General features: G+C 37.2%; 1 protein-coding gene and 1 pseudogene across 6 annotated transcripts in view; one reads left to right on the top strand and one right to left on the bottom strand.

Annotated features, from left to right (window-relative positions):
• The window catches only part of LSAMP (limbic system associated membrane protein), an 889,273-nt gene that overhangs the window by 628,490 nt on the left and 234,542 nt on the right, over positions 1–26,241 (top strand). For all 6 annotated transcript variants that reach the window (XM_078453038.2, XM_060639947.3, XM_060639945.3 and 3 more), the window contains one exon: positions 22,381–22,506. In XM_078453038.2, the coding sequence (XP_078309164.1) occupies positions 22,381–22,506 (126 nt within the window). The remainder of the gene's footprint in view (positions 1–22,380; positions 22,507–26,241) is intronic.
• Positions 7,957–8,830, bottom strand: LOC132683695 (glyceraldehyde-3-phosphate dehydrogenase pseudogene; annotated as a pseudogene).

Here is a 26,241-nt window from a genome sequence, read left to right as displayed (position 1 = left end):
AGACACTGGAACCTAGACACCAAGGAAGAGAGGCTCTGTGCTGTGAACACATTACTTAGGCATGAAGTAATGCTCTTAATCCCATTCTCCAATTGTGAATAATAGTTTCTGGAGAAAGACTTCGTTTGAAGAGTAAAATTTCACAAGCAAGGTCTCATCCTCAAAACATTTTTTCCATGTGCGGAAATGTTTGATAATGAATGATCCTCAGGTGACTCTTTTTAATTACCTAAACAGGAGGAAGAAATACCATCTTTCCATAAAAAGGATTCAGAGTGACAAATGTAGATTTGCTTATTTGAAAACATCCAGTTCAATCATTTCCAAAAGATTTAATTATTTCAACATGTATTGTTCAGTTTTCACAATAGCTTACATTGCTCAACCCCAAAAGATGCTTCCAGTTACAGCCATCTAATTCTCTACAACTGGTTCTCTGAAGGCACCTCTATACATTTAAATATAGGCCATTTCATACCCTGACAGGAAATAAAGAAAGACCTTGGAACTGCATCAAATTAAACTTTTTTTTTTCCACTCTTGCATGAAAACCTGAAGTAATATGTGAAATATTCTAATGCTGCCTTAAGGTTGGTATTTTAATTGCATAAAAGAGAAATTATTCAATTATGGTTTTTCCAATCAACTATAACTCTAACCCAATATAAGGGAAGATCTCGATCATTAGTCTTATGGGGAAAATGAAAAGCATTTGTGTAAAAGTTCTGTTCTGGTGCCCTCCCCTCCCTTGCCTTTGTGACTTACACTTCTGTATCTTACTTTAGACCTACCAAATGAATTGCCTTCAATTAAAATTAGCAATGCTGAGCAATTGTAGTATACATCTCAGAAGGGGAGCTGGCCTTTAACTCATCTGAGAGCAAACACATTAGAAATAGAAAGAAAGCGTTTAGTGTTATCACACTATTGAAGAAATAAACACCATCGAGATGCTTTAGTCTACTCTTTAGAGAAATCACAGATTAAAGTAGATAGAAGTTACTGATCATCATTACCTCCTAAAAATATATTTCCAGAGAGAAGTCTTCTGTCTTCCTCTCATTCATTCATTCATTCATTCACTTATTCCCTCTTGTATTCCAAAAAATATTTTAAACCACTGTCCCCAACATTCCAGTCAGGTGGCACTAACATGTTCAATGATCAACAACATTTATTATAAGCATATACTATATATTCCAGGGATCTAGTTAAATATTTCACAAACATTAATTATGTTGTTTAATACTTGACAGTCTTATGAAATAGGTTAAATGTCTCATTCTGAAGATGTGAAAACTGAGTCAAAGTTTTTCCCAAGATTTAACAGCTAGTAAGTTGAGGAACTGGGATTGGATACTGGCCAAGGTTCAAAACCCAGTGTCTAATCACTAAATTATTATATATATATATATATATATATATATATATATATATATATATATATAAAGAGATGGTTCTTACTTTTATATGTCTTCAGACATTTCTGACTTATTTGTTTCATCAGAGCATTTGTCACTCTGACATCTTTGACATTAGACCCTTGACCTTTATATTCATGGGTACTGAGAAGCATTAGCTATTGAGCTGTGTTACTGAACTCAAGGAGCAGCCCTCCTTATTGATTTCTAAAGCTGTATCTCCCATAGAATAAGCTTAAACCATGGAAGTTGGGCAGAATCTTTTTATATAAGATACTATTGACCTATATACAAGATTAATCCTGAAGTCTCCAGTTAGTGTTACAACATGTGCTAGACCACATATAATTACAAAATCATGGGACATTGTCTAGAGCCTCACATGAAAATCAGTCCTGTTACCATACAGTCCTGAGTCAATTTTATCTTCCTTTTTTGCTGTCTGAAAAAAATTACTTAAAAGAAAATATCCTAAGCATATATACCCAATATACTTACCCTAAATGATTAAGTTAATCCTTACATTTATCCTGGAATCTAGAAAATTGGCATCTGTTATTTTTAGAGATGAATAAACCGAGGTATAGAGAAATTTTTGTGGCCCGAAGGAGCCCTACTGGGAATGAGAGGAAGTAGGGAGCTCAAAATCTAGGTCCCCTTGAAGCCTTATATTTAGTGAATGGGCTGCTTTTAGATAACTCTGTTTACTTATGTGGGTCAGATCTTATTCTCTATTCAGAGTCACACATTTTCAGTATGTTCCCCTCACTATTATCCTGAAATTCTCCCTGGTTGGCCTTAAAAATAACTCATGTACTGGAAATATTTTCAGTGAAATTCCTTTATGTTTTTCTTATGAAGGAATGATTGTATAATAATGAGGCCTGCATAATGCTAAATATAGAACCCTTTCACTATAGGAAAGCTAAGGACAGACCCCACCCTTGTTAGAAACCTTATTTGTCCTGATAAAGTATGATTTTGTATTTAAGTAAGGGAATAAAACAGAGGGCTCTGAGTCCTTGCATTGATTATGTAACACAGTTTCCTTAAATAATTCTTGAGGCATTGTCCTCCTCCTCTAGCTGGGGGGAGGGGGAAAGAAAAAAAAACCCTGCAGGTATAAAAGATACCAAGACAGAGGGAAAGCCAAAAATATAACCTAAGACTCATGTAGTTCCAGGCAGCTGTGCTATTTACTAGCAAGCATATGCAAATGGAGAGAAATTTGGTTATAGTACCTGGAGTACAAAATAAGCATTTTTAGTACAATATTTCCTCAGGCAATTTCTAGAAATATCTTATACTGTTTCATTATCTCTATAGTTGTAAATAGAGGTTGTGACTCTCTTGATGGGAAATGCCATTTTGCTAATTCAAATAATATTCCTTTACACTGTATTTGCTTAGATTTTACAGAGCATTTGCTTTTCACACAGTGAATCTTATATATAAGATTATAAAATTCAAACTTGAGAGTGCCACATTTCTAGGATATATGATTTATGGGTCAGGGGTCTGGAAGCAGGTACCTCCTGGTTCTTAACACTAAAGGCTTACAATCAGAAGTAGGTGTGCAGGTAGGAAACTTTCTGAAAGGTGGCAAAGACAAAAACAAGGTAAAGAATTAGGCCGGCATCCATTTCTGACTCTGCAGTATGGCTTCAGTACCACAGAGCAGAAGAGAGACTTATATGTGTCCTATAGATGAGGGGCAGTGTCAGACAGGGAAGGCTACAGCTGGTCAGAAAATTTAGAAAAAACAAATGGATGAGTAGACTGCAAGATTAATTGTGTAGTCATTAGACATTGACAATCAAAGTCTTCACTGAATGGAAAAGGAGAGGATGTTCATTCAATAGCCATAATTCACAAAATGTGAAAGACCTCGAGAGAACATCATCCCATTTCCAACTTTAGGACAGTACGCTTCTAAATAAAGGTCATATTGTTTACTCTTCTTAATGATGTTTTGATCAGAGTAATCAATGCTAGCTGCCTTAGATATTGAGGACTCTTGTGGCTTACTTCTTCCTTATGAAGCCCAGTTCATAGCCCCTGCTACATAGCAGCTATGCCATCTGGACACATATCACCACAGTTGCCATCACAAAATAGGAAAGAGCTGGAGCAACATGCAAACATTTCTTGACGGCCAGGCCTAGATGTGGCTTACCTCACTTTATTCAGCATTTTATTGGCCCAAACCTAGTTTTATGGTCCTAAACTAACCACGGGAGCTTGGAAAATGTGGAGAAACACAGACACTTGCTGAGCATCAACAGCCTCCTCCACAACCTCCAATGACGTACTAGACAATGATTAGGGAATCCCATTCTAAAGAGGTCTGAATGCTATGAGCACACACATTCATGCCTCCAGGAAGCAGATGGAGTAAAGGATGAGATCCATGATGCCCTGACAACATGCAAATGCAACTGATGTAAGACATGTCTGAGCAGACGGCTAGTTTGGAAGCCAAGGAGTAAATGTTGATGTGTTTGTCTTTTAGTTTTACATTGTGATATGGAGAATGTGTGGCATTTCAAATATTTTAATAAAGGATGTTAAATAGAAGAGGGTCAATCTGCACGGGGAAATACACACATCTGTGTAAAGTATCTCTTCATTTCCCTGCTGCTTTTTCCTTCCCTTGACTAATTGCTACCATTTTAATGAAGCAGTTTGAAGTTCCCTTCATTCTAGTATAAGTGAAATGTTCCTATTACTCTCATTAGGATCTATAAACCAAGGTTTACTTTGAGTCGAACAGTTTAGCATCTGATTGAATGACAGAGGAAGGTTATAAAGTTTTTAATGTGTGAATACTAGATTCAGGTGTCAGAAACAGAGTATGTAACAGTTATACACATGAATGTCCTAATCCCTAACGATGCTATCAACTACCAGCATAGCAGATTTCTGTTGGGCTGATAATTTTTCTTTTTTACAGTGTTTTAAGACACTCCAGAAACATTTGTAATAATTTACTCTACTTTGTAATTAGATTTAGTGATTAGAATCTTGCTCACTTACATAGCTGTTTTCCTTTAAATGAATGGCACCAGCTGGCTTATAGCTGAAACCTGATCTGACTCTCAAAACTATCAGAGGGGCCAGCATAAGGGAAAGCCTGATATGTTCTGGAGCTTCATGAAAAGTTAACAGAGGGAGATGTTTTATAATCTTTATACTCTTTTATATTTCTACTAACACATATATGTGTATGCACATGTTATGTACTATATACTATATATATGTACACACTATATATATATATACACACTATATATATATACATATATATATATATATATATATACTATATACACTATATGTGTATGTATGCACACATATGTAGGTTAAATATATTGGAGATTTTGAAGCTCAGCTACTCTGGGGATACATTCAATTTACAGGACATGGAAAGAGGCTGACATTACCTTCTCTCATATAACCTCTAAGCATTAAAGGAAGGAAGCTAAAAATTTGCAGTTTTGGCTTCAGCTGCTTGGGCTATTTTACCATCAAGAGAAATGTGATGAAGATATAATTAATGGAGAAAAGCATTAGCAAAAGGCAAAGAGAGCAAAGTAATCACAAGTGGCTCTGACTATTAATTGTCTCCATGTAATTTTACACATGATATTGAAGATTCAGTTAAGTTATGCATTCACTCCCTTAGCATACACTTAGTGAGAAGCCACATCAGGCTAGGCACTGTGTTTTCAGGCCAGTGTGACAGGTGTGAGTGAGTCTGACTCGTGGAAATCAGAGATCCTTAAGGACAGTCTCTTAGGCCCAAATCATTGCCAAATGAGGTTAAGTGACTTGCCTGAAGCCAAAGGGAGGACAGGTAGAGTAACAGAGGGTGCACTTTCCCTTTCCCCGTGGAATAAAAAGGGGGCAATGTGGACTGAGAATCAAGAATACTTCTGATGGCCAACAGGCCTGATTCTCAGTCCATCTGGAGCTGTTTGGAGCTGATAAAAACCCAAGAATCCCACTCACTGCTGCAGCACGAGTCTCTGCCTCGTGTGGCCTATGGTTTGTTAAGAACAAAACAGCCATAAAGTCAGCTGCCTCCAGACAATTGAACAGTGGTGGACAAGAGGACTGACCAGGCCAGTGGGCCTCCAACTGCACGGCCACCGTGACCACTTCATAGTGTTCTCTGACCCAGGCTCTATGGGTAAGATGCTAGCCCTGCTGGCTCCCCGGGCAATATGAAATTCAGAGCTGATGCAGAGCCAAATAGGAGAGATTCCTCCTGCCCCCCTCACTGACTGTGGCTGATTTGTACCCATTGTCAGTGATGTGTATAGTCTTTTCTTCCCAGCCTTGCCCTCTTTGCCCAGCATTTTTTCTTGATAAGAACCCAGAGTTTAACTCATGGTTAAAAGCACCCCTTGTTGGAAGACAGGGTCAGCAGACACACTGTGTTGTATAAGCACGCGCGTTGTGAGAGGGAGACGAACAGAGTCACAGATGGCCATGCTGCCTCAGAAATCCCTGGCCTGAGAGCTCCAGCCTCACAGCACTTTCCCTGGAGACTGCTCTTGGGGAGGGAGGATTGATCTGTGCTCCTAAACAGAGGTGTTGTGCATGTTTATGTGTGAGACTGGAAGTCAGGTGGAGGATTTTGATAGCCAGTGTTTATTTCCTTAGGACATGGAAGTTTGAATAAAACATCATGGCAGGGTGCAGAAGCCAAAGCAGAAATCTTTGACATTTTCTCCATAACATGCCTAGGGCTCTGAACAAACAGCGGGGACCCGAGATGCCTCCATGTCTAACTTCACATTTAGCTCAAGATTAATGAGACTCACCCCATTCAGGATTTATTTGTGGAAGCAGGGACAGAGCATTCCTTCTCACCACCACCACCTGCCCCCTCTTGAGTTTTAAGAGAAGGGAGAGTGAAGAGAGACCCCATTTTGCATTGGCCAAATTGAGGGAGATTGGTCAAATTTATCTGCAATACAGGCGGTAAATGAGGCCTGTGAAGATGTCTCTACTTTCCACTGTAAAAGTGTTCATGCTTTTGTAATTACAGATATAAATATTACCAGCATTTTTTTCATTATATCCTTATAGCACTTTTAATGGATCGTCAACATGGTCAAAATATCCCATAACTGCATTAATGGCAAATATATCTATTTTATATATATATACATGTGTATATATATATGTATATATATATATACACATGTATATATATAATGGATATATATGTGTATATACACATATATATATATATAATGGATATATATGTGTATATACACATATATAATTATATATATATAATGGATATATGTGTATATACACATATATAATTATATATATATATATAATGGATATATGTGTATATACACATATATAATTATATATATAATGGATATATGTGTATATACACATATATATAATGGATATATTATATATATATATATATATAAATTATATATAATGAAATTGTGAAGAATATTATCCACATCCATTGAAATATGCTACCATGAACAAGAAAATAAAATGGACTCACTGGCTTGAAGTTTATGCTAACTGTGACAAAGTCAACTTGCTTTTAAATGTATATTGTTTTTCTCTCTTTTTTAAAAACAAATATATACATGGGGCGCCTGGGTGGCTTGGTCGGTTGGGCGTCCGACTTCGGCTCACGTCATGATCTCGCAGTTTGTGGGATTGAGCCCTGCATCAGACTCTGTGCTGACAGCTCAGAGCCTGGAGCCTGCTTCAGATTCTGTGTCTCCCTGTCTTTCTGTTCTGCCCCTGCTCACACTCTGTGTCTCCCTCTCTCTCTCAAAAATAAATAAACATTAAAATTTTTTTTTAATTATGTATTTAAATCCAAGTTAGTTAACATACAGTATAGTATTGGTTTCAGGAGTAGAGCCCAGTGATTCAACATTTACTTATAATACCCAGTGCTCAATCCCAACAAGTGCCCTTCCTAATGGCCCTCTCCCATTTAGCCCACCCCCATCTCCCCTCCAGCAACCCTGAATTTGTTCTCTATATTTAAGGGTCTCTTACGGTTTGTCTCCTTCTGTTTTTTATCTTATTTTTCCTTCCCTTCCCCTATGTTCATCTGTTTTATTTCTTAAATTCCATGTATGAGTGTAATCATATATTTGTCTTTATCTGACTGACTTACTTAGTATAATATTTTCTAGTGTATTATATATGCATATATATATATATATATATATATATATGCATACACACACACACACACACATATGTATACCACATCTTCTTTGTCCACTCATCAGCCTATGTACATTTGGGCTCGTTCCATAATTTGGCTATTTTTTTTTTTTTTTTATGGCTGGATACAGTATACTTTATTGATGGCACATGGTAAGGTAGGGCTCCTCAAGGCCCTTCCCTTGTTCAAGGGTCTCTGGGATGGAAACTGGAGGTCAGGAGAGTGTATTGGGGAATGAGTTGGGGCGAGGAGTCCCCAGCAGCTAAAGGCCTCTCTCTTCCTCTTGCTCTTGCTGGGACTGGTGGACCAGGGGGCTCTTACTCCTTGGAAGCCATGTGGACCATAAAGTCCACCACCTGGTTGCTGTAGCCAAATTCATTGTCATACCAGGAAATGAGCTTGATGAAGTGGTCATTGAGAGCAATGCTAGCCCATGTTGAAGGTGGAAGAGTGGGGGTGTCACATAGCCCAAGATGCCCTTGAGGGGACCCTATGATGCCTGCTTCACTACCTTCTTGATGTCATCATATTTGGCAGCTTTCTCCAGGCAGCAGGTCAGATCCATGACAGATATGTTGGGGGTGGGGACACAGAAGGCCATGTCCGTGAGCTTCCCATTCAACACAAGGATGACCTTGCCCACAGCCTTGGAAGTGCCAGTAGAAACAAGGATGATGTTCTGGGCAGCCTCTCAGCCCTCATGCCACAGCTTCCCAGAGGGGCCATTCACAGTCTTCTGGGTGGTGATGATGTCATGGACTGTGGTCATGAATCCCTCCACGATGCCAAAGTTGTCATGGATGACCATGGCCAGAGGGGCCAGGCAGTTGGTGGTGCAGGAGGCATTGCTGACAATCCTGAGGGAGTTGTCACACTTCTCTTGGTTCACACCCATTAGAAACATGGGGGCATCAGCAGAAGGGGCCGAGATGATGACCCTCTTGGCTGCACCCTTCAAGTGAGCCCCAGCCTTGTCCATGGTGGTGATGACACCAGTGGACTCCACAACATATTCAGCACCAGCATCACTCCATTTGATATTGGCAGGATCTCGCTCCTAGAAGATAGTGAAGGGCTTTCCATTGATGACAAGTTTCCTGTTCTCAGCCTTGATTGTGCCATGGAATTTGCTGGGGGTGAAATCACACTGGAACATGGAAACCATGTAGTTGAGATCAATGATGGGGTCATTGATGGCAACAGTGTCTACTTTGCCAGAATTAAAAGCAGTCTTGGTGACTAGACTCCCAATACAGCCAAATCCATTAACTCAAGCCTTCACCACCATGTCTTGAGGACACGGTTGGCACTGCACCAGAAGATACGGCTGTCTGTCAAACAGGGAGGAGCAGAGTAATTTGGCTTGTTGATAGCACTGCTATAAACATTGGGGTGCATGTGCCCCTTCAAGTCAGCATTTTTGTATCCTTTAGATGCATTATTTGTAAAAATACCTCAAAACCAGAAAGCCAAATTCTTTATTATTATTATTATTAATTAATTATTAGTTTTAGAGAGAGAAAGAATAAGCAGGGGAAAGAGGGGCAGAGGGAGAGGGCAAGAAAATCTTAAGCAGGCTCCATGGCCAGCAGAGCTCAATCCCACGATCCTGGGACCATGACCTGAGCAGAAATCAAGAGTCAGACGCTAAACCAACTGAGCTATCCAGGCACCCCCAAAAAGCCAAATTTTTAACCATGTAATAATTGAGCTAAAAAACTGAACTGAGTAATGCAGAGACAACAAACTTTGGTAAACCAGACTTCCGGGATCTCAACATAATCAGTGACATTTCCATCACTGTACTGAACACAAGTACCCACCTATCCAGACTTTCGTATCTGTAGTTGTGCCCTGGTCATCTTTGCAGCTGTTTAATTCAATCAATATACTAGCATCTCGTATCTCAGCAGTAGTTAATCTAGTCTTGAAATACCAAGATCTTCCTAGATCTTCTTGATCAGATGAACTGGTTATGAACTTGGTACTTTCTAGCTTTGTGACCTTGTCCAAAAGAATGAACCTTACTGAGTCTCAGTTATTCAACCAATATATGGGTGGGGGGGGGGGGGGGTGGTAGTAATAAAACTTGTCCAAGCCATCGCATTGGGATAGGTGTAGATCAAATAAGGCAAGTCATATATCAGAGTTTCATAAATTATATAATGTTATACTACTTCATATTATTTTTATTAATTATCTTTATTATTTTTATTATTTCTCTTCACTTTTCTGCTTGCTTATGTCTTTTTTCATTATTTAATGTTCCTTTGTCCCTCAAACAGAGGTCAAGGAAAGATAAAATGGAGACCTAACTCATATTCATCAACTCCAGGCTTTGTATTTCCTTCCTCCCCCAAATGCTGCATACCTATTTACCCCTCTGGAATTTTTAAGCCTACTTAGAATGGCAGGAAGTATTCTGTTTCTCCTAGTTATATTTAACATTTTTGATAATTACTGTATTTCCTACCATTATATATAATTTTTGAAAAATTATAATTGGCATGAATGTATTAATTAATTCACAATGGTAACTCTGTTTGTTTAGAAGGAAATAATGTGAATACTCCATATTCAGTTCATAATTGTTCATGGTAAGCTTTGAACAAGGGCAATTCAAAGAAAGAAATTCTGAAAACCTCCTGTCAATCCTATTCTTTCTCTAAATATTCTATCTTCTGGGCCCTTGAGCAGTGGCAGGAAACAACTTTTATTATTTTCATTGTATTCAAGGCATGCTTTAGTTCACCCTAGTTGGTTTCTATTAGAATCTACCTCCTTCCCTACACGAAAAGAACACTATATGCCTTAAGCAACTAAAAAAAAATAGAATTTAGGCTAGTAATATGGGCATGGAATCTTTAAGTTTAAGGGATTCTTACAAGCACCATATTTATTTCTACACATTTCTAATTCTCCAAATGGAATGAAGAAATGAGATGAACAGTAAACCATTTAAAAAATGTTAGTGTTAAGTATTATTATTTTTTCAGTAACCTTTTACTGGCACTTTTGTTGAAATAATAAAAACTGGCTGATCTAGGTCATAATTGTCATTGTTTTATCCTCTCCTCACCTCTGGTCATGCCTAGCACAGTGCCTTTATATGTTATAGTCTCTCAATAAATGTTGATTTGTATTATTCCTAAACATAATAGACATAAGATTGGTCTCTGAACTCTTTATACTTCTATGTTCTTTTAACTTATAGTTTATTTCTCTCTCATTTAAAATTCCTCTTTTGGGGCACCTGGCTGGCTCAGTTGTAAGAGCATTCAACTCTTGATCTCAGGGTCATGAGTTCAAGCCCCACATTGGGCATAGAGATTACTAAAAAAAAAAAAAATAGTTTAAAATCCTGTGATCTTTCTTTTTATGCTTATTTATTTTGAGAGAGAGAGAGATGGAGTGTGAGCAGGGGAGGGGCAGAGAGACAGGGAGACACAGAATCTGAAGCAGACTCCAGGCTCCGAGCTGTCAGAACAGAGACCAACATGGGGCAGTAACCCATGAACCGTGAGATCATGACCTGAGCTGAAGTCAGACACTTAATACTGAGCCACCCACGTGCCCCCTGTCCTCTTTTAATATACGGACTTATCTCTAATATTGTCTTATTGACTAAATAATTCATCCATAAGGTACAGGCAATTTTTTTCCCACATTTTTTAAAGAACACTAATGGAACACAGAAAAAATATATATATATTGGCTGCACATGATGTATTTTGTAGCTTTTAGGATATGTCATGGTTTAGGGCTGAATCTTTACAGGCTTTTCATGGAATACAGAGAGGGTTCTTTAGTAGATGCCAGGAATACCACCTGAGTTTTGAGTGCAAAGAGAGAAAAGATGCACTTCTTTTTTCTCTGCTAGAGTCTGTGGGTGCCATTTCTGAGCCCTTGGAATTCACCCAGTTGCTATTTGCTACCCACCCTAGGTAGCCTGATATTTTTGAACTTCCCTCTGCTCGATACCCCCATTTCTGCCAGATAACAAAACCATCTGCTGTGGTTGGACAGTATCTAAAGACTATTCTGTAAGTACCAGAAATGATAAAGTTCTTTTGTGAGGTAAAGGGAAGAAAGCAGATTCATTCCTCCCATCGACTGATTAAATCAGCATCTGGATGTTTTCCCAGATTAGCAAAAATAAATATCCAAACAGCTGGAATCAGGGTCTGGGAATATGAAATTTTGGAGGAGCTGCTGACTTGTTGAGTAACTGCAGCCTCAGTGAACAGAATCAGGATAGTTCCATTTGCTCTTATTTAGCAAGGCAATGACCTGTACACGAGAACAGCCATTTGACATCCCACAGAGTATACATATTGCTGAAGCAGCAATAATGGATGCCCTTAGCTGGTCATGAATGCAAATGCTGGTGCCTGAATATTTTGTCCCCTTTCGAAACCAGCCCACACACTTAGATTCCAGGGTAATTCTGAACTTTTAATAAATATAGAAAAATTCCAATGTAATGTACTTTCTATTTAGGTCTACTGGGAGCCTCAATCAGATGTAGATACCCATGCCACACATGTATCACCGTGGGTACACATCCACCACTAGGTGGTGTATAAGTGAGCTCATGGTATTTCTTTGTACAACGGCTACTGTGTTTGAGTTATTTAGAGCAGTCTGACCCAAATTAACACTCCCTTGTGATGTTGGCTACTGTCTGGATGTGTCATAGGGACTATTTTGGTGTAAGTCTCACTACCTGAGACAGTGACAGCAACTCATACGGCCCCTTGAGAATGTGATAATTTAGGGTTCAAAGGCCAAAGAGGAGGTCGTATCCAGCTTATTCCTTTGGCCAACACAGTAAGATGGCAGCCGCATCTCAGAGGAGTATGTTAAGTGAGACTTCAGGCTCTAACTTTAAGTTACATATATAATTCAAGAATTGCTCCTGCCTGATTACAGGAGGATGGCTTTTTCTTGACTGCACATTGTTTCAATATGTCATTTTCACAAGCTTCCTTGCTCCTATTTCTCTGACTTTACCACATTACCACTCATATGGTACTTGGCTTTGTTTTATATATACATTTTATCTTTTCCTCTAAATTTTTAGCATATTATCCCCCTTTCCTTAAGTTACTTTGTTCATCTTCTAATGCAAGCATAAGTGCAGCATTTGTAATCACTCCTGGCAAAGAAATTTGAGTAACTGATATGTGTAATGAGTTTCTTCTACTTTAATATTCATCTGATACTCAAAGAAGCTATAGTTTCCACATTTTCCCTACTCACCCATGAAATTTGTGTTTAAAAGGAATCATGTTCCTATAGAGCGCTCCTTTTCAAATACCTACTTCTGCGGCTGAATGTTCCTTGCTTTATAAATGGATTCTAGTAACAGTGAGAACTAATACCAGTGGAAAAGAAACTATCATTGCTGGTTGTTTTATTTGGCCAGAGTTAAGGCTTTAGAGACTCAAATTACAGACACAAAACACCTGGCAACATCTGTTGTCTATAAGAACAACAAATAAAAGAAGACCTCTCTTTTACTGAGGCTTACATTACAAATTATGTAACAGTGATAACATTTGATTTCGAGAGCTTTTCCTTAGGAGCCCAAGAGTTAAGCTTCTAAAACCTTTTTTTGTTTATGATTGTACACTTTCACATCTTTGTGTCGCTTTTTATTACAGGTATAAAATGTCTAGACATTGACTAAAGAGCTGAACATATTGGCATAGCTCTGCCCATTAGTAGATAAGAACTGGATACATATCTTTGGGGTGACTTTCTGTTAAAGCCAATATTAATGATTAATTATGAATTATAGTAATTACCTACACCTTCTGGCAATAATGGTGTCTGCAAAAATATAACTAGAATGCCATTAGCCATAGAAATGCATGAAATGTGTTATCATGTTATCTTAGGAAGAGTTAAGCCAACACTGCTTTATTAGCTGTATAATAGATAGCTACACTTATAGAGTCCCTTACAGTTTAAAAAACAAGTTTACACGAATTATTTTATTTGTCCCTAACAACAATCCTGTAATATTAACTATTATCAACTTTGCACATTACTTTCAATTACCAGATGAGGAAACTAAGTCTCAGGGAGATTTAAATAACTTGTCATTAATTTGTGTGTTCATTCGTTCAAAACTTGTTAAGCACATACAGTGTACCTCATGAGGAAAATTCAAAAGCAAATATCAGAGAATATGTGGTTGCCTTATGAGCCAGTGTCAGAGCAGGATCAAAATCCCTGGCTCTCAAACTGTGCTACATTTTCCAATCCTATCATCCATTCTGGAACCTACCACACCATGAAGCACAACATGCTTCACTGGCATTTTCAGAAGCAAAATGCCAGACTAGATGGATGTTTGATGTTTCACAAGATGTTATTAATATGTTATATTGTATATTTTTATTCTTATTGTTGAATTTTTGGATCATGCGATTAAAACCAAGTGCTGCTTAAAAAACATCCTGTAGATTTCTGAACGCAATTCTTATATAGATACACTATAAGTTTCCAGTGTGTTACATGTGCAGAAAATAGGGTGTAAGCTTCTATAGCCACACCAAAGAAGGTTAGAAATTGAGAAGTTGATAGTGTTATGTTTTTAACACCCCTTTACCACCATACACACAGTAATACATGCACCTTTCCCAAACTTCAAATAAGCAATAACTGATGAGACAAACTTAATAATTTGCACCATTAGGGATAACATTTTGAATTGAATACAAGTTATAAATGCTAATTATTTGAGGTTAGATAAATGAACCAACTGACCACTTTTATCCCTTCCTCGAATTGATTTATTGTCCTTCTTCTGGCTGGTCAGTTAGGGACTAAAGACAAAGGTATTGAAACACTCACAGCTAGAATTAGATGTTCTTTCAAACCTACAATTATTTTTAAAGCAATGTGTAATGACAGATAAGAGCCAATGCTATACATGCAACTCAGTTCATTTTGTGGAAACCCAAAGGAGTACCCAAGCACAAATGACAATTTACCTCTGAAAATGCCCCTCTTCAAAATTTCCCCTTATTATGACTACTTCCCAATTTGTAACAATTAGGATTCTTTGGCGTAAGCAACAGAAATTGACTGGCTAATTTGATGTAAAAAGTGGTGATTCTTTGGAAGAATATGGAATAGTTCCCAGGCTCAAAAGAAAAGCAGAAAATATCACCTTGGAAGGCACAGAAGCCATGCATCTCCAGGGATGCAAGTTGCAGACAGTAGTGAAAAATAATAGTCCTTTCAGGTGGCTGCCCTTTCATGATATGTATTAGGTAACTATTGCTGCTGAACAAACCAGTCAAAAATTCAGGGACGTAAAACAATAGTTATTTTTTATTTCTCACAAGTGTGCAAGTCAGCAGATCCAGACTGGGTTTCACTACATGTGACAATGTACCTTGAGTTGTCAGGTTCACAAAATAAAAATATAGGATTCCCAGTTACATTTGTAGTTTACATAAAATAATTGTTAGTATAAGTATGTCCCATGCAATGTTTGGAGCAATTATACTAAAAAAGTATCTGCTGTTTATATAAAATTCGTATTTAACAAGATGCCCTGTATTTTGTTTGGCAATTCCATTTGCCATCTCTCATCCTCCTTCTCCTAGGGCCACCAGGCTCAGATGGGTACATTCTTCTCATGCAAATGGCAGAGGCACAAGACCAAGTGAGTCCAATCGTGCCAACACTTCTCAAGACTCTTCTTGTATTCCCTATGCTTGTATCCTTGGCCAAAACAAGCAGCATGGTCCAGGGATGGAAAAGTGTCTGCTACACACTGAAGGAGGGGATAGGCATGGCAAAAGATTTGGATACAGGAAAGATTGAGAATTGGGGACATTAACAGAGTCTACCACAAGTTGAATCAGTTTCAACCTCTCTTGAGTCATTCCTTATAAAAACCAAGTTCCAGGGAGGGAGAGTCTAAGTGGCCCAGCTTTGGTCACATGCCCACTCCTTGGCCAAAGGAGAATAGGTCACTTGACTGACAGTCCCAACAAACCAATGGCAGTTGGTGGGAGGTGTTTTCTGCAAAGGAATACCAGGGTTGTCTTTCCAGACAGAAGAGGACATGGATTTTGGCAGATCACATGATATATGTCCACTCCACTATGTCCCTGAATTTGCCTGCATTTCCACATTGGACCAAACATAAGAGATGTGAGACTTACACAAAAGAGGAGAAGGGATGCATTGGAACCCAGAGAATTGTATAAATTATGTACAGGCATGTCTTGGTTCACAAAAGCCAAGGCATACCCTGGAGCCCTGGAGATATGGTAAAGTGGGTAAGGAAATTACAAGAAGAATGAGGAAGGGCAATAAAATCATGAGTGGCAGAGGCAGATTGACTGTGTCATAATCCTACTTAATACTGTTTCATTGCACAGCTGAAGGAATCCGTGTGTACAAGTGTACCTAGATGTTAGTATTATTTTAGAAACTGTCACTTAATTTGCAGTGCATGGAAAAAATGTACATTTCTTTAACACAGAATTTATATAGATATCAGTGAAAGAATATCACCTATTTAATAATTCAGATTTAAAGTTACAACTATTAGGTGTGGCATATTTATTTATTTATTATTTTTTGCAGTGGAAACCTTGAGAATTCATTTGAATAATGAATTTCACTAGTGTCCTGAAAGCAGGGTATCTAAATTATGTTTTTTGCTCAACATTTTAGGAGGTGTTTGTCTAATAAACAATTAATTTTGGAACTAGCAACACATAATAATAGTGTGGTGTCCAAAAGATTAATGACATATTTTAATGCACTTTCATAAAATTTCTTGGCATTATAAGTAGGTTTATATTTATATATTTCCCAGAAATATTGCTCTTGCCAGCTTGGTAGCACATGTAGGCTAATTCTGAAAGCCAAAACAATGTATACATTTTATATAATTTAACCAGAGGTATTGCGGAAATTGACTAAAAAACCACGGAGGATTAAAAAACCTAGTTAAAGCTCACACCATAAATGAACTCCAGATGATTTAAAGAGTGCAATAAAAAAAAGAAATAAACCATTGAAAGAGAAATAACAAATAGACAGAAGTATTTAACTGATTTTATGTTAAGAAAGAAACGTCTATGCGCAAAAACACTAGAAGAAATCATAAAAAAAAGCTCACCAAAGAAATTTAAACCTTTTACAAGACAAAAATGTTCATACAATTAAGAAGTTAAGAATGAATTGTGGAAACTGCAAACAATATGACAACAAAAGATCATTTCCCTAAGGTATACAGGCTGTCATTAATCAGTAAGAAAACAAAATAATCCAGAAAAATTAGAGAGATCCCTGAAACCAAATAGGTTGAAAACATCAAATAAATGGTTCATGACATTACATTTAGGAAAATATAATAAAAGACACTAATATCCTATGAATAAATATTGTTGGGGGTGATGCGTGAGTCAGTCAGTTGAACGTCCGACTCTTGATCTTGGCTAGGGTCATGATCTCATGGTTGTGGGATTCAGCCCCACTTTGTGCATGGACCCTGTTTAAGATTCCCTCTCTCTCTTTCCCTCTGCCCCTCCCCTGCTTGCTCTCTCTCAAAAAAAGAAATGTTAGGGAATACTCCAGAAGAAAATAAAATACGCAGAATATGTGAAGGCCCATGAGCATAAATCAATATTACAGTGGTTTTGATAAATAAACAACTTATGTTTACCAATGAAGATAAGATTATCTTGTTAAACAGTATTTCCTACAGTTGTCCTTACTGAGAATTAAAATAGAGCAAAAAATACTATTTGGAACCACTATTGCAAAGTGAATATGATCTAGAAGAAGACTTAAGTTTAGGAAATCTATAAACCTTAGGTTTTGATCTTAACTCTATAATTACTTAGCTGTGTGAGTTTTACCCATTTTGTCCCCGGTGTCTGCATCTATGAAATGGCGATAAAAAGAGAATACATCTTATTTCCCAGGATCTTTATAAAGATGTTAGGAGGTAAGAATAAAGACCTTGCATTGCTCCTTTAATCTTATATTATCAGTAATGGTGTAAATGCAGACTGCATGAATGGCTATGGGAAACTAGAAAGGAACTATTAAACCATTAAACTAAAAAAAGTTATATGTATTTATATATATCCACACAGGGGCGCCTGGGTGGCTCAGTCGGTTAAGCGACTGACTTTGGCTCAGGTCATGATCTCGAGGTCTGTGAGTTCGAGCCCCACATCGGGCTCTGTGCTGACAGCTCAGAGCCTGGAGCCTTTTTAGGATTCTGTGTCTCTCTCTCTGACCCTCCCCCGTTCATGCTCTGTCTCTGTCTCAAAAATAAATAAACATTAGAAAAAAAAAATTATATACATCCATACAAATATATATGAATGATTCCTCGTAGAAAAGAAAAAAGGAAGTTAAACCCTGAATACATCTATAATTCAAGAAGCTGGACACCAAATTTATCTCACTTCCTATATGTCTAACATACACAAATGTTTCTGTGCCCCATGGTTAATTTTGTTTTTTAATTAAGAGTCAAAAAAGTTGATAGTGAACAAGGTCATTAGAGGGGTAGCTAAAGAAATACTGATAAAAGCTGTATTTTACTGGCTCAAGATAAAAGGTTGCTCCTTTCTGATAAAAATTCAATGAGATGACTTACTTGAGCTCAGAAAAGTTTGGGGGCAGGCAGGGATTTTCATTAATTTCTTTTTTCAAACACCCTGTGAGTGCCTACCATGTTCTAAGTGCCATGGTCTATACAATTCACTGGTCAGGAAAACCAAGGACTTCTCATCTGCGTCTTTCAGTTTAGTGACAGGTACAGGTAAGTAATCCAGCAATGACGATTCAGGGCCATGGTAGAGAAATATAGGGCACAATGTGAGAACATAGGAGTGATGCTTCACTCAATAAGAAGTCAGGAGTGGGGTAGGGGTAGGAATGGTGGTAAATGACAGAATAGTCTTCCTGGAAAAAGCGAGAAAACAGGATGACAAGTTGAAACCTGAAGGAAGAAAGGGGTTGACCTCATGAAGGGCTGGAAGAAGAATATTCCATGTAGAAAAAATAGAATGTTAAATGCCTTGGGGTAAATAAGCATAGTATATTCTAGGAACCAAAATTATTTGATCTGACTGGATGATACAATGAAAAGGGGGTAATACATAAGTCTAGAGAGCTAACCGGGGGCCAACCATGGCTTGTGAATTCATGTTAGGAAGTTTGGATTTATCTTGAGGGCAATGAGATTAATCAGAGAATATTATACTCACATTTGCAATTTATGAAAAAAAAAAAACTTATTTCAGTGTGATGAATGAATGACAGTGAGCCTGAGGAAAGGAAGGCTAGAGGCAAAGAAATTCATTATAATGCTCTTGCAGAATCTAACCAAAAAAAAAAAAAAAAAAAAAAAAAAAAAAAAAGTTTATGGCTCTGGGAATAGGGATTGGGAATAATGAGTGAATCTGAGAGAGATTTAAAAGGCATAAGTCACAGAACTCAGGATCCTTTTTATATGGGGTAGTAAAGGAAAGAGAGCAGTCAAGGAAGATAACACTTTTTTTGCTTGGGCAACTGTTTGCATGATGACACCATTCCCCGAGATAGTGAACAAGACTACAAGTGTCACGTAGGAAGGAAGATGATAATTTTGGTTCTGAGTATGTTGAATCTTGAGTATCTGTGATGTATTTGATGAAAATTTAGAATGGTCCATTGGAACGTAAGTGTAAAAGTTATGAGAAAAATCTGAGCTGCAGATACTGATTTGGGAGTCATACATACTATGGCCTTAGTTTCTGAACTTAGACAATAGATAATATCATTCACAGTGAGTTATATGAAGGAAGATAACAGTGATCAAACTTTAGAAATACAGATATTTAAGGAACAGGACAAAGTAAGTCCAAAAGCTAAACTGGAAAGGTTGACCAGAGAGGTAAGATGAAAAACAGTTGAATCTGGCATCTTAGAAAATAAAAGAATGGAAGAAGGTAGTTATGGTCAACAAAATCAAATACTCCTGAGAAAAATAGGATAATAACAAAATTGTTCATAGGACCTAGAAACTCCATGGTTCAAATTGGTGAGCTTCCTGAGAGCAGTTTTTTTTGGAGGTTAAAGAATCCAGATTGCACCGTAGGTTGAAGTGTGAATGGGAGATGAAGATGTAATGTAGAACAATTCTTTCAAGATATTTGGAGACAGAGAGTTTGAAAGTAAGATGGTAACATAGAATTTAGGGAGGTATTTATTTCTGGAACAAATGACTACATCAGATATAAATGCTATGGGAAGAAGCTGGTACAATGTACAAAGAAGTGGAAGATAAGCAATGGAGTGAAACCCATTGGTAGTGACCCCGAGGAAAGTGAAATTCAATGTCAACGTGATTACATTTCTGACTATTGAACACAAACACTTTCTGAGTCTCCAGGATCTGAGATCTAGGACCTGAACATATTGCCCTTAGTTAAAAGAAACAGAGGATCCTGGGTGCCATAAAAAAACAAAGTCCTTGGATATATATTCCTCTTACAAAATGAGAGAAAATTATGAGTAAATTTTATCATAGGTAATAATTCTCTGGGAACCTGACCACTGGAGATCTTTTCTATTCTGTAAATTTGCATGTTTTTATATTAGGAATATAAAGTCTCCCCTCTACATTTTTCTTATGAAAACACATTTGTATTTCTTCTTTCTATTCTGTGGCCTGTCTTGCAATTCAGAATTAACCACAAATTGAGTAATATGAGCTCATATAATTATTACATAGCTTCCTGTTGCAGATTTTAGATTGTAGAGGAAGATTCCTAGGATGTCTAAATTGTATTCTTGAACACCATCATTGATTTATAGTTCATTGTACTTTTTCTGAAAATGTTCAGAACACTGGCTTATTCAGCTGGGAATTAAAAACTATAAATATTAAACAACAACACAATTGGACATTCAGGAGCCCCAAGTTCTAAGCCCAGCCATATTTCTTGATGGGATTGCCCTTGACAAGTCATTATTTCTCTCTGTGCCTCATCTTCTTCCTTAAAAACTGGGTATAACCTTTTAGGTCCTCATTGTAAAAGTCTGGGAAGGTATATTGCAAGTCAATGTGTGAATACAAGAGAAAGATCCATTAACCCCAGTAGATAAAAGAGAAATAGAAATCCTATAAATACATACTGCTAAATAATGGGAATCAACTACATTCCATTTCTGCCATTGGGTTTGATTTAGAACTACTGGTTTCTACCCAGAAGCCCTGTAAGATGCCATTGTGGGAGAAATGCTAAGGTCATGAGTCCTCCTCCCACTTCCTCCTTGTGGCTCTGTGACCTGGTCAGTTGCCCAAGTCCCATCAGTGTCTCCTAACAGAGATCTGCAGCAATCACATGGTTGTCAGACAGCAGTCTCTACAGGCAGAAAATGTTACTGTTTTATTTGTCACCACAGGGCAGGAAGAGAGAGAAAATAAGATTCTTTTATTATTGAACCCCTTAATGCTGTCTTGTTCTCCTCCCTCCCTCTGACACATACTTTCTTAGGGACTGCATAAGCAACTAAGAGTAAAAAAAAAAAAAAAAAAGGAAAATCACAGTCAAACCATAAACCCTGCTATTTGTAATCAGTGCATAACCTCTGTGATGAAATTTGTGAGTAATTCACTTTCCACTTAAGCCTACCAATATGAGATCTAATGTTGCCGCCCTGAACACTAATGAAGGAAGTCAGACGGCAGTACAGCTAGCCCTCGGGGACTCATTTCTCACACCACCAAAAAGTAATTTCCGTCATTTTCAGCCATCTGGTAGCCTGGATTGTGAAGTTGAAGTTTCATTCAAGTATTGCTTAAGAGTGTGGGCCCTGGAGTCTTCTTAGATTCAAATCTGTTTTCTGCTTCTCACCTGGCTCCATCTATATTTCAGTTTCTCACCTGTAAATAAAATGCTCATAGGATATCATTTCTTTATTATAATGAGTTACCAATATAATACTTGAAAAGTACTCTACATAGAGCCTTACATATAGTAAATGCTTAAAGTTACCTATTATTAAATTGTTAGTAATAGTGGTGGTGAAAGTATTAGGGGTAATATTATTTTTTGTAGTATCTGTGATATAGGCCTTATTAATTCAGTTTTTAGGCTCTAATGTGCGTTATCTAGCCTGTTCACATACCAAGGTGATATTTAGACACTTTCTATTGTGATTAAATGTTGGTTTCCTCATGTGGCTAGATTGTAAGTAAACAGGTGTTGCCACATCGTAATAACACAACTATGCAACTCATACTAAATAACACTTTTCCTTTTCCTGACATTTGGAGGTAAGAATGCACTATATTCATTTGATATACATAAGGAAATAAATGTAGGCAGGCACCATTCAGTGATAAGAAAAAATTATTAATATGCTAAAAATGTGCACACTAATAATTAAATAAAGTCTATTCTAATGAAAAAAGAGATAATACATTTTCACTATACTCCTCTGTGAAATTCCTACAATACTTGGTCATAGTGGAGAGATTCTTCTAGTAGTAAGACCCATGCTTTTCATCTGCTGAGTCTCTAAAGAGGTCATAAAGCATCCTGGCTTCTTAACATAAAAATTCAAATGGTTCAAGTCATAAAAGCATCTAGCTCAAGTTTGTTATTTCCAGTGGCATGGACCAGTGCTTCAAACATGGGGTTTTACTGGCATGGTTACATATTCCATTTGCTTTTGTCTTTGCAGTTCCACCAAAGATCTCCAACATCTCTTCAGATGTCACTGTGAATGAGGGCAGCAATGTGACCCTGGTCTGCATGGCCAATGGCCGTCCTGAACCTGTGATCACCTGGAGACACCTCACACCAACTGGTAAGCAGCCCTCTAGCCTTCAAGATACCACACATTATTTAACATATCTTTGGGCTTCTGAGATTCCATTGGATCAGAAAGGCAAGCATGTATCTGGTTATTAAAGCACTAGTAGAATTGCAATAGGACTTATATAGGGTCCTCCCTGGTCTTTGCTAATGTGTTCATCTCTATAAAGTCTACAACCATTTCTTATTTCATTTTTAATAGAACATCACCTCAAGGCAACAAATACAGAAGAATTAAATGCATTAAATGACTTAGTATTATGTCTAAAATGTAGGTCAATTTTGTGCTTGAGTGTCTTGGGGCAATGTTTTGTATGAATTAGATTTAACTAGTCCTTTGCATGTTTGTTTGTTTGTTTCGCTGTTAACTATGGTTTCCTTAACTAAGGTTCCTAAACCTTAACTATGGTTTCCTAATATGTAGCACCTTGTGAAGAAACCTTTCAGGAATAATACAAAATTGTTAGTGACTTCTGATGTCGTCTCCCTGGCATCTGGTTCTGTGAGGGGCATCAGGCATGGACTAAGCTGCATGAGCTCATTATGGGTCCCTACCTATTAATGCAAATTCAGTCAAAGTCAGAAAAATTATTTCCCAGGAATGTCTTCTGCATCCTCCCCTCCCGTTCCAGCACCATCACCATCACCATAACTGAATTTTCGGTCTCTGCTGCTTCTTGAACTTCACTTAAATATTATATCAAATTACTTGGGTCCACTGCATGCATACTTTCCTGCTCTACAGATTACAATTTCTTATATGCAATGCCATGGTTTTGTAAATGACACAGTCTTTGTAGAATAAAGCCTGCTATTTAATTTCTCAGAAAGAGGGGCTATGGATCAATTATTCTTATAAAATGTAATTTATTTTGATAGATAGTCCTCAATTTTAATTGATGTATATCTGACATTCTCTTAAAATTTCCTCATATAAGTATTTAGAGTTCACAACAAAGTCATTTTGGAATGAAAAACTCTAAAAAATTGTGCAAAGCAAGACATACATGGAAACTATCCTGAGGTATTTCTAAAAGGCCAGGATAGTGTTCGCCTAAAGCATCTTTGAAAACTGTATTTTGTGGTTGAGAATACAGGCCTCCATGTCATGTTAGGTCTCAAACTAATTTTTCAAGTGAATTTGGACTAGCCTATGGAATGGTCTCCTTTTTTGACAGCTATTCTTATCAAAGGCTTGCTTCTATTAAGGGAACGTCACTCAAAACCCACCTTAATTGTTAATGCATGCAACTTGTCATTTATTGACAATATATAAGAGCAATAAATGAGGCATTTATTTGGAAGATCAAACTCATTTCCGTTCAGACCCATTTTATACTTCACATGGAAAAAATGCATATGGAAGATTGTCTTAAGGGTGAACCTCTGGATATCACACACCTTTCCCTTGGGTTAAATTAAACATCCAGAGCACATTCGGCCTGGACTGAAGTATCTTATGCCCCAATCCCACACCACCTACTCCTTTCTGGTATAGAATTGCTTTGACTGAATGGCAATTTGGTCCTTTCTGGTATAGAATTGCTTTGACTGAATGACAATTTGGTATAAAGCTATTGGCCCATATTTAAAGATGTTATACAAGGTATCAATTGAAATCATTGAATTTACTATAATGTTATTTTGAGAGATTGTTCATTTTATTACATAGTTTTCCTTTTGGAAAATATCCCATGAGGAAATTCCTCTTACGTATTTCTATTGCCTTTTTTCTAAGCAATGGTTGGTTTTCTATGAATGAACTCCCTAAATTTTTATAAATGATTAAGAGTTCATGGAATTGACTGTTACTAAACTTAGAGCCAAATTTATTTTGCCCATTTGTAAAAGAATATAGGAAATCATATATAAATTGCATGTTAATGAAGAGGATTTTAAACAAACTGTGTGGGATTTTATGGCATCAAATTCATGTACAGACCATTCTCTTGCTTTCCTCTCGTTTTATTGTCTCACCTTTTCTAATTAATTTAAATATCTATATAAATATATTACTTATACCCTCCTATTTTTTTGTGGAACAAGTGGTAGAAAGAAGAAGTGAAGGAAGATAGATTATATTCAACTTATAATCAAGAAATGAATTACATTAATAAAAAGACTATTGCTTTTTTGTGTACTACTGACTACGAAGTAGTTGGGTTTTTTCATTTTTATTTTTATTTTGTCTTTGGGGAGAAATGCTATTCATGACCAGAACCCAAAGATGTATTCTTTTTTATCCTTTGAGCTCAGAAAAATAATGAGATAGAATCAGAGTTTCAAGATTTTTCCGTGCTGGGCCTAGCAGTTTAGATCTTCACCTCTAACTCTAGTAACCTTTTTAATGATAGTGAATATCTTATTTGAATCCTGAATAACCATGGTTATCCATGGTGTTTAAAAGTCAACAAAACACCATATCTTCCCATGTAAATATAGCATTTACATACACTCAGAGATCCCTAGAGATTTCAAAATCAGCTTGAAAAATAGGTATACTCATAGGGATTTCCAATAGTAAGGCCAGGGGGTCAGCAAACTACAGTCTGTGGGCCAAATACAGCCTGCCCCACTTTTGTACTGCCTAGAGCTAAAAATAGGTTTTAGATGATTAAATGTTGGAAAAATATAAAAAGAATAATTCTGTTTTCTGACATGCAAAAATTTAATATTCATATTTGGGCATCCATAAAGTTTTATTGAAATACACCCATGCTTATTCATTTTCTTCTTGTCTATGGCTGCTTTTGTTCAAAAACGGAATAGTTGAGTAGTTATAACAAAGATGGCTGGGCTTACAAACCCTAAAATATTTTCTATCTGGCCCTTTACAAAAGTTTGCAGACTGTTGCTCAAGACTATTGCTTGGGGCATAGGACAAGGATTTTCTGCACCAATTTATGACCCCATGACGCTCTGGGGATATCCTCTATTAAGTTCCTAAATACATCTCAAGGGAAAGAACCTTATTCTTCTCTAAGCCTTTATCTAGGCCCTGTCTGTAGGTCAAATTCTCTTATGTCACATGCAAAACTAGCTCCCTGCTGCATTCACAGACTCAAGGGCAAACTCCAATTTCCCTTCTAAAGAGTATTAATTTGTAGGCCCACTCTTTCATCTCTTTACATCTGACCTAAATAACCACCTGATCATAATCATATTCCTGCTAACAGGAGAGAAAATTTTCCTTTACTGTTCTACAAAGGAAACTAGGTTTTTTTTGTGGGGGGTTGGATTTTTTTGGTTTTACGTGGGTTTTCCCCTACTTTCCAAAATTTGGAAACAGGCAGTGATCCTTTTCAGTCTATAACATGAAACCTTTCTTGGAGACACTCAAGGAAGAAGCTCTGCCCTGTGTGACAGTAAAACTGTCTGCAACCCGTGACCGTGTGAGCAAAAAAAAATCTAGTAGCTTTGTTCAATTATTAATTGTACCTTCAACAGTATAGAGTGTGACTGCCTTGCAGAGGAAATGTACCTGTAATTAGCTCGACCCCATAGGGGCATCGAGCTATGAAAGGGGGAAGAATCCAAGCAGGATTCACATGTACCTGATTGCCTGTCATTTGATGACATAAGGGGGAGAAAAGGAAGAGGGTGAAAGGTGTATTTTTATGAAGACTATTTATTGCCTCTTAATTTAGTTTTTTTTTTTTAAATTTGGTCACACCATTTTGTTTCTCTTTATTCTGACATTTGAAATTTATTTTTCAAATATGCTGCA

This window comes from Panthera onca, chromosome C2, assembly GCF_046562875.1.
Source record: "Panthera onca isolate mPanOnc1 chromosome C2, mPanOnc1 haplotype 2, whole genome shotgun sequence".
In the NCBI taxonomy this organism is placed as follows: domain Eukaryota; kingdom Metazoa; phylum Chordata; class Mammalia; order Carnivora; family Felidae; genus Panthera; species Panthera onca.
The sequence above is the reverse complement of the archived record's forward strand: the minus strand, read 5'-3'. Positions and strand labels throughout refer to the sequence as shown.